The following is a 12899-nucleotide window of genomic DNA, read 5'->3' on the forward strand; positions in this document are numbered from 1 at the left end:
TGGCTGGCAATTTGGAATCATGCTCAAAGGGCTATAAAAGAATGCCTTCCCTTTGATCCAGCCATATCATTGCTGGGTTTGTACCCCAAAGAGATCATAGATAAACAGACTTGTACGAAAATATTCATAGCAGCGCTTTTTGTGGTGGCAACAATTGGAAAAGGAGGGTATGTCCTTCAATTGGGGAATGGCTGAACAAACTGTGGTATATGCGGGTGATGGAATACTATTGTGCTAAAAGGAATAATAAACTGGAGAAGTTCCAGGTGAACTGGAGAGACCTCTGGGAACTGATGCAGAGCGAAAGGAGCAGAGCCAGAAGAACTCTATACACAGAGACTGATATACTGTGGTAAAATTGAATGTAATGGACCTCTGTACCAGCAATACAATGACCCAGGACAATTCTGAGGGATTTATGGTAAAGAAAGCTACCCACATTCAGAGGAAGGACTGCAGGAGAGGAAACATATAAGAAAAACAACTGCTTGAACGCATGGGTCGGGGTGGACATGATTGAGGGTGTGGACTCGAAACTACCACACCAATGCAACTACCAACAATTTGGAAATTGGTCTTGATCAAGGACACATGACAAAACTAGTGGAAATGCGCATCGGCCATGGGTGGGTGGGGTGCGGGGGGAGGGTTGAATGGGAAAGGTGGAGCATGAATCATGTAACCATGTTAAAAATGAATATTAATAAATGTTAAAAAAAAATTGAGGACAGGGGAAAAAGTCATTTGATTTGTGGCCAAATCAACCATATCTAGATCCCATCTCTAATATGTAATTTAGAAAAAAGAATTTCAGTGGATTGGTAGGTAGGCTGAGAAGTCAGATTATGAGGAGTTCAGAAGTGAGTTGGTGGTGAAAAAGTTAAAGGCAGCATGTATAAATGGCCTATTTTAGGAGTCTGGGTAAGAAAGTGAGGTATATAGTTAAGAAAAAAGATTTCTATATCTACTTTTTTGGAGAAGGAACCAGAAAGAACTGAAGATAAATAAAGAGGAAAGTGTGTTAGTAACTTGGAGAGAGGTATGAACTAATGAAATTGATCAGAATTTAAATGTGAGAAAGGAAAATTTGGCAAAATTTCAAGAAATTCAGGAAAATATGCGAAATAAGATTTAGGCCCAGAAATAGATATCCAGTTTCTATATGTGGGTTAAAAGAGGAAGAAAAAGAACACTGACAACTAAAGAATACTTAGAAGGATTAAGGAAGATAAAGAAAGATTAGAAAGTATAATCTGAACAAAGAGAATCAGGGAAAAGAAAGGAGTTGATAAAGTAGGTGGAGGGTGAAGGAAAATTGATGAAGGGGATTGAAAGATGGGCTAGACTTATGAAACATATAGGAGACTGGTGCAAGGATGAAAGGGTGATGGGTGTTGTTAAGGCTGTGTGTTTGTGGAAACAATAGAAGGGAATTTGAGTAAGATAATTTCCTTATCCTAAACTGTTCTTTCTTTATTTTGTCTTTGCCATAACCTTCTTCCTCAGGTTGTACTTTGTAATTTTTCAACTGGTGGTTGTTGTTCAGTAGTGTTCAGTAACAGTTCTTTGTAACCAAATTTGGTGTTTTCTTGGCCAGGATACTGGAACAGTTTACCATTTCCTTCTCCAGCTTATTTTATAGATGAGAAACTCAGGAAAACAGGGTTAAGTGACTTGCCCAGGGTTCACAAGCTATTAAGTGTCTGAGCCCAGATTTGAACTTAGATCCTCCTGACTCCAGGGCCAGCACTGTACCACTTAGTTGTCCTTTATCTGCCTTAATTCTTTTATATCTTTTTTGTTAGTGACCCTGATTCATCTTTAACTCAGATTAAAAAACAACAACAACAACAACAAAAACTACTAACCTAATATATCTAGGTTGATATACCCTCTGGAGGAGAAAATGAAAAAACTCTTGGACAAGAAAGTGAAGACCATAGGGCTAAGATTGTGTTTTTCTCACTGCTACCAAGGCAAGGTATGGGATAATGAAATAGATTAATTAATTTGGGAAGTGAATGGTAGGCTAAGAAAGTAGTATCTAAGAGTGAGATTTGGATTTCTGGCTCACAATATACCAAAAAAAAAAAAATTGATAGATTCTTAGAAAGATAGAATACATCTATTGATGATAAGACTGTATTTGTCAGAAGTCTTGAAAATCTGATCAAAATGGCTTTTAATCAAAAAGGATTGGGGGCGGGGGGTACAAGAGACAAGAAGGACTGCCCATATATATCTCAAAGTTAGATGCCACTAAGACCAACTATATAAAGGGAAGGAGAATAGCAGCTGATGCCCAGAAATTTATGGTACACAAAAACCAAGAAGGAAGGCAATACTAAAACCCACAGTGAAAAAAATATCCAAAGCTTAAACCATAAGAAAGAGAAATTCAAGGTACTAACATAAAGGGGACATATTTGACATTATCACTGGACTATGGATTCAGGTGAGTATATCTTATTATATTTTTGTATCTTATTCAAAATAAACAGAACAAGTAAAAGGAGGGAGAGAATAGCACTGATTAATCAGAAGTTATACTCATGTGAGGACATTCAGGAACCAGATAAGATAATATGATGGAGAATATATGCCAAAGGAGGGAGAAATAGTGGTGATTTTGTCTTTGAAGTTTACTGACAACATGTACAGAAAGAAGTAATATATGAGGAGTCCAAGTAATATCAGCAGCTGAGGACAGATACGGAGGTTCAAAGTAAGAGCAGCTTCCTTTTTTTTTTTTTTTTTTTTTTGTAAGGGCTAAGAAATGGGGGTTAAGTGGCTTGCCCAGGGTCACATAGCTAGGAAGTGTCTGAGGCCAGATTTGAACCTAGGACCTCCCATCTCTAGGCCTGGCTCTCAATCCACTGAGACCCCAGCTGCCCTCCAGAACAGCTTCTTAACTTGTCTTATTAATAAAACTTCTTTCTCCAAAAGGTGTGAGAAAGGTAAACTTCAATTCTAGATAACATTCTCACAAGGAGAAACCAGTTATTTTGGTGGAAATGGAGGTTAAATGACTACTCTATCCTGCCATCTATGATAGAAATAAAGATGAGATCTTGGCAGTTTGTCATACAGTTTAGATTTTGAGAAAGCAGATTTCAAAACGATCAGAAGAAAGGTACTCTGCAAAGAATGACTTTTACACTGAAAATTCAGAACAATCAAGAACTAATATGGAGTTGATAGCCAAGAAAAGGAAAACAAGAGAACAATGGGGAAGGAGGAAGAGAAGTCTATAGAATATAGGTCATATGTAATGTGTTCAACTAACTGTCAGCAAAAGACGGAGAAAGACAAATGTCCTGATCTTCAAAGAACTGAAGAGAACAGAGTTCGCATACTATGAGCCAGTGAGTTTTACTTTGATTTCTAGGAAAATTCTCAAAAAACGAAGCTGTGACTACAAAGAATCAGCAGGGTTTTATCAAAAACAGGTCATACCCAGTAATAAAATATGCTACACAGTCTTCTCCTGAGAGAGACTAAGGTTGCAGAAATATTTTTTGGACATTGTCAAAGTAGGAAAATTTTTTGGCTTGATTATGCATATTTGTTAGTGGGAATCGTGTGCATAAAAGAAAAGTTATTTATCGACATAAAAGCAAGGGACAGACAAAAGGTAAATAAAGAGCACTGCACTGGGAATCAGGAGACATAAATTTAGTTCCTGATCCTTAAGTAATTTTAATTTGTAATATTTGAATTGGGGAAGTTCCTTAACCATCCTAAGACCTCAGTTTTTTTATCTGTAAAATGAAAGAGTAGCACTACAGAACTCTAAAGAATCTTTTGAGATCTAACATTCCATGATCCAAGGTAAATCTCTTTGGATAGTGTGATATTGGAAATTTGGAGGTCCTTGAACTATTTTTGAGGTCCCTGACCTTTCAAAGTACATTTCCCATGATTCCTGGCTTACATAATGATGTAGGTGGTTACGTAATAACATGGACCAGAGATTAAAAATGAGTGGCTGGGCTTGCACTGTCTCTTTTCGGGGTTAAGCAACATGGTGACAGAGGTAATGGCGGGTCTTTTAAAATGACTCTTAATATGTCATGTGGTTTCATTTTCTAATGGCTGCCAATAAATCCTTTAAAACCCTAATATTTTTAAATCTATCCTTTTATATCCAATTTATTTCTTACATTAACTAAGTAATAATGCTTAAATATTTTCCTAACACTATACCTCCCTACAGGTATCTAGGAAGATGATTTGAACTGAAGCATTCCATGGAAATACTGCTATTTGAGAAAACAGAAGGAAAATGGAGGAACATACTCAACTCCCATTCTGAAACTTCAATTATAACACTGGAGTAATAGGTGATTGTGTTAAAACACATATACTACTGACAAATATTTTTTACTATTTATGGGAAGTATTTAATTTACGATTAAATGTTATTATGAGCTGAGCCTGACCCTCAGGCCAAGCTCCTGATAGTTTAGGTCTGATACTGGATTGACAAGAGATACTCATAGTCATTCAAGATTCAGCCATCATAGACGAAAAACATTCAACAAGAATATTTAATGAAGGTATGCCCAACTGATTCATCTGAGCATAGCTTCTTAGTATTAGTTTCATGTTCAGAAGACTCAGTGAGGGACCCAGAGCTCTCTGTAACTTTTTGTCTTTCAAAAGAAGAAGAAATCATGTCAACTGAAGCAAATCATATCTTAAAGAATTTCAATACCTAATAAGGAAAAGAAGTAGTTTAATCTGCATGGGTCATGGCCTTGGGAAAAACTACCTCAGCCTACATTGGCAGTTCCTCTTAAAGAAATATTGCCCCTATTACAAATGCTTTGAAATATGATACAGATGTTACCTGAATATTCTTTGGCAAGATTTCACCTTCTATTCCAGGAATATGAGGTCCTGTATGAGGTTTTGGCTCAAGCCAGAAAGAAACCAGCCAACGAATGACTATAACACGGGCCTTGAGGAAAGGCTCTTTTGTGCAATAGATTGCTTCATTGGTTTCAACATCCTTCTTTATCATTATATAATGTGGCTTTGGTCTCATCTGTGGAATATCTATTCAAAAGAAATTTAAAAAATTAAAGTACAAAAGGACCTTAGTACAAAGGAGCCTAAACATCCACATGTCTGTGACAGTATAATTTTAGAGCTACTTCAACTGGACTTAGTGAGTACTTCAGCATACATATAGAAACCTATCCATTTGCAGAATGATTCCAATTTCAAGTACAAAGAATTGTTTAGAGCAATGTTAAATCCAAGTGTCAACGCATACCAAAAAAAGGGGTAACAGCAACAGAAGTGACAATTTAGCTAGATTTGTACTAAATGAACAAAATTTAAAGAATAGTTGGAAGTATTTATGAGTTGTTTCATCGAAACTATAATTCCTACTTATCCAATTTAGCTAATATCAAAACTAATAGTTCAAATGGTTTTTAACAGTTCTAAACAGCATACCAAACTTAGGGGGACTAGAAGTTAAAAAATCAAAAAACAGGATGTCACAAGAATGGACAACTTTCAACAACTGTTCATGTGTGAATAATCCATTAGATGCAGTCAAATGCAAAACCACAAATCTAATTTAAGTGATCTCAGACTTTCAAATGCTTCCAGTTCATGTCCTTTGGAACTTAAGATTTTATTTATAATCACAAATAAATCAAGAAGTTTCAGTCTCCTTATTTGTAAACTAAGTGGGGGAAGTGTACTAGATAACCTCTAGTCACTTTCAACTCTAAATCTATATTATTTTATTTTCAAGTTGAAAGTGGCCATAGACAGTTAAAAACCCTCTGTGACAATTTCATCACTAATAAAGATAAGTTAGTCAAGATATTAAAACTGTCTGTTACAAATCAAAGCATCCTCTCTATCAATTATTTCTTTACATAAACATTTGCATTTCCATGAGTTTTCTGAAAGTAATACCTAATTTTCCATTGTGTGATCTGATAAGACAGATTTTAGGAAACTCTAAAGTGTGCCTACCAAGTACAGGATGATATAAGCTGTTCTCCTTGCAGATGTTTGGAAAAATATAAGGCAAGTAGTATTTTTTAAAATGTGAAAACAAGAATGAAAATCCCTTTTCCTGGTTTTCTTTGTTCTTCCATTCCAAGCTCTTTACCTTTAAAAAAAAAAAAAGAGCATCTAAATGAAATTTTAATACATGTATATGAATATCTGATACAATCATCAAATGGTCTAAATCACTTTTCCTGAAAATTAGACAATTTTAAGTTTTGATCTGAAAAAATTTTCAAGGAAAAATAGACAACTAAATATGATTAAACTGTTTCTAATATTACTACTAAATATGGAATTGCAATGAACAAATCTTTGTCATCTCTTAAATGTAAGAAAAAGAATTATCTGAGAGATAAAATATTTTGAGTTGAAATCTATTTTTATATTTTTTAATGGGTAAAGAAAATATGACCAAATGAACCAATTGAAAAGGTTGAAAATGTTTAGTGGCCATCAAACATTTATTTAAGCCCCACATTAGAAGAAATTTCATTTAGATAAATTTAAATTGTTAAAGCATTCATAAAATTCCTTAAACTTTACACAAAGCATGGCTCATCTATCAATTTCTGTCAGCAGTGCTACTATATACTTTATTGTATCACAGACTAGAAGTGTTTATAGGTAGCAGGGAAGTGACTAGTGGAGAGAGAATGAAGTGGTGACAGTCTTTGATATGATATCAAGGGTATATGAAGAGGAACATGTCTTGGCAAGAAAAAGGGCCACTTCTGACAGGAGGAGGAGTAGTGAAGGGAGGTGGAAAGGTAGGGTAGAAATACATGTGAAGGAGGGAGAGGAGAGCTGGAACTAGGGAAGACAGGTTGCTCTTTGGCTTGGAGGTTCATTATCACAGGGACAGGGAAAGTAAAAGACAATGAGAGGATGCTAAACATGGGAGAATGAGTTTAGGCAGCCAGGCTGCATAGCAGTGAAATTTGTTTAAAAAGCCAGGTTATTAGAAGTCTCAAGGTTGATCCTTCTGTTTCAGTGAAGCCATTAATGAGGTCCCAGGCCAGTGCAAGCAGGCAGTCACCTAGACTAGTACTATCCCTCATCTCCTGCCTAACCTGCCTTCGCTACTCTCCAAATTAGTCTCCCTGTCTCAAATCTCTTCTCACTCCTATCCATCCTCCAGAGTTGTCAGATTTATTTTCCATTAGTGAAAATATCATCTGCCCCTTTCAACAAACTCTAGCAATTACCTCTTGAATCAAATATAAATTCCTCTGGTTCATATTTATACATCAGCATTTTTCAAAAGGCAAATATAGGCATAACTCAGCCTCCTTCTATCTTTCTAGTGCTCTTACATATTACTCTGCTCCATACATTCTACAACAGAAGCCACATAGTCCTTCTTGTTGTTATTCCCCACATATGATGTTCTATCTTCCATTTTCATGCCTTTGAACTGACTGTTCCCCAGCTAGAATACTCTCCCTCCTCAACTTCACCTCTTTAAATTCCAGGTTTCCTTCAGGACTCAACACAAAAAAAACACTCTACAAGAAGTCATTTCCAGTACCCTTAGCTAGAGGTACCCTGTACCCTCTCCTCTGAGGTTATCTTCTACTTATTCTGTATTTTCCTTGCATATAATTACTTACAAACATGTTGTGATCCTCTTTATAAAACAAGCTCCTTGAAAAGGGCAAGGGTTAAATTTGCTCTTTACTTATATCTCTAATGCTTAATACAGCAGCTAATCTAGTTAAGTGATTAATATATGCATTTTTGAGTTCCTTTCTGTCTGTTTATTTTTGAAATTTCATTTTCTTGTCTTATATAAGTAGCATAGTAGAATAGAACTATGCCAAATAACAGCAAGGAAGATAAACATTCTTGCTTTACCTTTATCTTAATGGAAAGGGCTTGTATTTGTTAAGAATAAATGTTGGGGCAGCTGGGTAGCTCAGTGGATTGAGAGCCAAGCCTAGAGACAGGAGGTCCTAGGTTCAAATCCGACCTCAGACACTTCCCAGCTGTGTGACCCTGGGCAGGTCACTTGACCCCCATTGCCCACCCTTACCACTCTTCCACCTATAAGTCAATACACAGAAGCTAAGGGTTTAAAATTAAAAAAAAAAAAAAAAAAAAAAAAAAGAATAAATGTTAACTGAGTTTCTGATATAATTTACTATATTAAGGAAGTAATGGGCTTTGCAATATTTTTAATGTAAATTAAGTATATTTTCTATTTTGTTAAAGGCTTTTTCTGCATGAATTAAAATATTATAATCATGTTTAAAATTGTTTTTATTAGTATACTTTTAGTTTTTCTAACAGAACCAATCTATTTTTTGTAATAATGAATATGACAATCATGATTTAAAAAAATATTATTGTAATCTGTTTGCAACTATTAACTAATTATATGCATTAATATTCCTTAGTATATTCGCCTGTAATTTTCTCACTCTGTTATTCCTTTCCCTGGTTTATGAATCTGTTAATTTTTTTATAAATGTTTGATAAACTTTGCTTAGAAATTCATCTGGAGCAATAGGTTGTTTTGTTTTTTTTTGTGGTGGTAGTGGAGGGATGTACTGCTTATTTAGTTTTTTTCTGAGACAGGATTATTTACATTTCCTGTTTCATGTTTTGTTCACCTGAGTATTTTTCTATTTTCATTAATATTCAGTCATTTTTTTAAACTTTCAGTTTTGTTGGCATATAATTGGGAATAACAGTATGTGGTGATTTCCTTTCCCTTTATTTGTTCTGAATCCATTCCTTTTACTTTTTATTTTAGTGATTTGATTTTCTTCTCTTTTTAAAATCAAATAAATTAATGGAGTATTTATCAGCTTTTTAAAGAGCTGTTTTATGATCTCACTTCAGTAGTTTTTTGCTTTGAATTGTATTTCTTCTTTGGTTTTCAGAATTCCTATTTTTGTGTTTATATTTTGTGTTTTGCTAACTTGCCATTTTCTATGTTTTTAACTGCATGTTCAACTAATTGACCTCTTTTTCTTTAAGTGGAGAAATACTTTTCTCTAAAAATTGATTTAGTTCCATTCCCCAAAGTTCTCATATATTCTCATCATTTTTAAACATTATATTTGTTTCTGTAATTTGCTGCTTAATTCAATCATTCTTCAGAATGGACACATTAGAATTTAGAATCCTAGTTTCCACAAAAGCATAAATCCTGTGTTCAGATTTCAATAACTGGTTAAAACTATTAGTGCAATGTGAACTATAAAGAATATATTTAGTCAATGTCTGCAAAGGTACCATTTGAAGTTGAAAAATAATCTGATACTTTTTGTGACTCAAAAATTGCCAATGGTATAATTTTTCTAATATTTTCTTCAAATTGTTGATCTCTTTTTTGTACTTTTTCTGTGATGTTTGTCTAGATTCTGATAGGTTCAACTAGATCTAGATTTGAAGGTATAGGCATGATAAATTCCCAACTACTACCAGTTTTTATCTAGTTCTTCCTAAAGATTGGTTAGCTTCTACTTTAAGCATTTAGGGACCATACCATTGAGAGTATATTTTTATTATTTACTTTTATTATTTTGTGACATCAAAACTAATCAAAGCAGTGACTTCAAAAGACTATTAATACCTATAAGTTACTGTGTTGGTTTACCTAATTACACATGTTTTACACTAAAGACTTTTTTCTATGTATGTAGGTATTAGTGGGTAGTGATAAATATGAAAAAAAATCAGACCATCAAAAAATATTTTTTAAATACACAGAAGAAAACATAAGTACAGAAGGGGACACAAAAATAGATCCATTTTGTTATTACACTGTTAGATTTTTAAATATTAATTTAAACTATATAACAGCTTAGTTTCTTAAAGAAATCTTTCTTGCGTTTGATACATTTGTAATTTTGATTAATTTCATGATAAAAAATGTTAGAAACTGATCATTTCACTGTATATATCTCTAAGCATAATGCAGTTTCCTTACTTTTCTTAACTAGCTTTTACAGATCTTTTTTCTGAGCTCATGACTGTCACTATACTTTTTTGGATTCAATAAGGTCACAATAGATTCTACTCCAACTCTTCATTTTAAGACTATATAACAACTTATAAGAAACACACTTAAAAAAGCAAATTGCTGAGTTTTGCTTTTTTTTTGTCTATTCTGCCACCTTCTTGTAGTAAATAAAGTTCATCCCATTAACACTCACTGTTATAATTGATTGTTCTGTTTCATTCAATTATATCCTACTATAATATTCTTCCCTTTACTTCCTCCTGACATCTAATTTAAGTGGAAAAAGGAAAAGGAGAAGGAGGAAGTGAAGTTAGCATTTGTTATATACAGTCTGAATACTCTAATCTCAGTCCTCTTCCTCTCACTCTCTTTGCCAAGACCAGATCCTTCTACATATCATTAGGACTTAGTGGGCTTTGTATCTTTCCTCTTTTATAAAAAATCGGTTCTCCTTAGCTGAATCTCATTTTGCTTATGACTATTATCTCCCCAAATCAGCCCCCTCCTCACTTAATACTCTCAGCCTTATATTCTTTTGTTCTTCCTCCTTCCATTACATGGTTAAAGTAAGGTTGATGAAAACCCCACTTCCTCCTCCCATCAACTTCATGGATGTGAATGACCTTCTGGAACCCTAATTTTTAAAATAGTAAATTGTTCTCTCCTCTCTCTTTCATCTCTAGTTCACTTCTCAATTCCTTATACTCTGCCTTCTGTCCTATCTACTCTACTAAAAATGCTTTCTACATTTATCAATGCACTCTAATTTAACTTTTTTCTTTCTTTTATGAACTTGGAAAAAATCAACAATTATGAATTATTTTCACTTATAGACAGAAAAAAAAGAAAAATAGTGCTATATATAAAAATCCAGAGATCTGTTATATGTAGCTTGTTTATTAATTATACAAGAAAAACAACACCTTAATTCCAAAGCTGTCTTCTTATATCTTTGAACTTCCTGCTTTCTTCCTTCCTTCTTCTTTGTTGTATTTTTGTAATAGTTTCATTAAAACTTTTTCTTTCTTTTTTTGGCATCATTATCACTAGCCTATATTTTCCCCCTACCTGTTCTTCCCCCCTCCATCCCAAAAAACACCTTATAACAAATAAACATAATCAGTGAAACAAGTCAACACGAATCTCTAAAAAGAAGTGGGAAGCACTGATCAGAATTTTTAAAGTTATTCTAAGTTGCTTTCCTTTGAAATGTTAGTCATTGTGTGAATTGTTCTCCTGGTTCTGGTCATTTCATCACTCAATCATAAAACTCCTCCCTCCCTAGGTCTCTCTAAATCTGTCCCTTTCATCATTACATACATAACAATGATATTCCCATTAGATTTATATCACTTCTCACCTGGACTACTGCAATAGCTTTGAAAGGATTTCTTTGCTCATCCAGTTTCTCTCCTCTTCAAATTATTCTCTATACACCAGCCAAAATATGCTTTTTAGCATACAAGACTGATCTTATTACAACCCTACCCCCAAAAGCCTTTAGTAGCTACCTACTGTCAATAGGATAAAATAGAAATACCTCAACTTGACACATAAAATGCCCCACACTTTGATTTCAAGGTATCCTTCCTGTCTTATTTCATATTACTCCCACCAAATGGACTACAAGCTTTTTCCCTTACACTTGGCATTTCATCTCTTACCACAAACTTTCACACTCTCTCTTTCACTCCTCCCTCTATCTTTACTTCTTAAGAATCTTTATTCTTCAAGACTTGGCTCAGATGTCACTTTCTCCAAGAAACTTTCTTTGCTCGCTTTCTCTCTCTCCCCCTCCCCACTCCCTCTGCTCTCAGTTGATACGCTGTCATTCCACACATTATCTTGCAGAATTATTTTAAGAAAAAATGTACCTACACAAGACAATAAAAAAATAAAATTAAGGTTTAAAAAGATTAAATGTACCTGAATAACCATATATTTCAAAAGTGCTTCTAGAAAATAGCTTGTGAGGTCATCTTGTCCTTTATCTCCTGACTGTGGAGGGACAAGAGGAGTGATTTCTTCTATAGTCACTTGGGCTATCCAAAAAAAAAAAGAGGAGTTTAGTAGTAATCAAATAATTTTTCATGATAGATGATATAAAAAAATTTTACTTCCAAAACAAGTGTTCAATGTATAGAAGAAGCTTCCAAATCATTTGCTATCCTAAAAATATGACTCAACTCTAAACAAATTTGAGACAGTAGTATTCTTAGGACCTTACCGATTTTAAATATTTCTTCAAGAAAGAAAATCAAAATAACTGGTTCTGGATACATTCCTTTATAATAATTAGCCAATATAGAATGGTGGAAAGAACTTGGACTTAAGATATAGAAGACTCATGCTTAGGTCTCAATTTTGACTCTTAATAGTAGTGCTGGGCAGAGGGGTGGAGCTTGTGAAAAATGTCCTCGGGCACCATGGAGATGGGGAATGGAACAATCCAGCCTCCTCCCAGGCTTTGCCAACACAGCTCTAGGTGAATAGTTCTTAAATTTTTTGGTTCTCAGAAACCCTTTTACATTCTTAAAAAAGTTATTTAGGGTCCCACAATGAGCTCTTGTTCATATGGGTTATATCTATCTATGCTTACCATATTAGAAATTAAAATATATTAATATTATTATGGAAAGATTTTATACCTTGAGGGCCCCCTGAGAGGGTCTCCCTCTGAATCCTCTATGAAACTCTGGGGATTCAGAGACTACATACAATACTAATTATGGTTATCCAAGTAACACTACAAAGGAAACCAAGAAATTTTAGTCATAGTGACTAAGTCTCACTAAATTTGTTACTTCAATGAGGGAAATTATGAAATGTTATCAGAGACCTTTAAGTTTTCATAAAATATAGTATTTATATGAATGGTCTAATCCAACTA

The 12899-nt window shown here is 34.1% G+C and overlaps 1 protein-coding gene across 5 annotated transcripts in view; it reads right to left on the minus strand.

Moving 5' to 3' along the window:
- The window catches only part of RALGAPA1 (Ral GTPase activating protein catalytic subunit alpha 1), a 314150-nt gene that overhangs the window by 262424 nt on the left and 38827 nt on the right, over positions 1–12899 (minus strand). For all 5 annotated transcript variants that reach the window (XM_044664768.1, XM_044664769.1, XM_044664766.1 and 2 more), the window contains exons 7-9: positions 11936–12051; positions 6001–6139; positions 4853–5061 (exon numbers count right to left, since the gene is read on the minus strand). In XM_044664768.1, coding sequence (XP_044520703.1) covers positions 4853–5061; positions 6001–6139; positions 11936–12051 — 464 coding nt within the window. The remainder of the gene's footprint in view (positions 1–4852; positions 5062–6000; positions 6140–11935; positions 12052–12899) is intronic.

This window comes from Gracilinanus agilis, chromosome 2 (genome assembly GCF_016433145.1).
Source record: "Gracilinanus agilis isolate LMUSP501 chromosome 2, AgileGrace, whole genome shotgun sequence".
Taxonomy (NCBI): Eukaryota; Metazoa; Chordata; class Mammalia; order Didelphimorphia; family Didelphidae; genus Gracilinanus; species Gracilinanus agilis.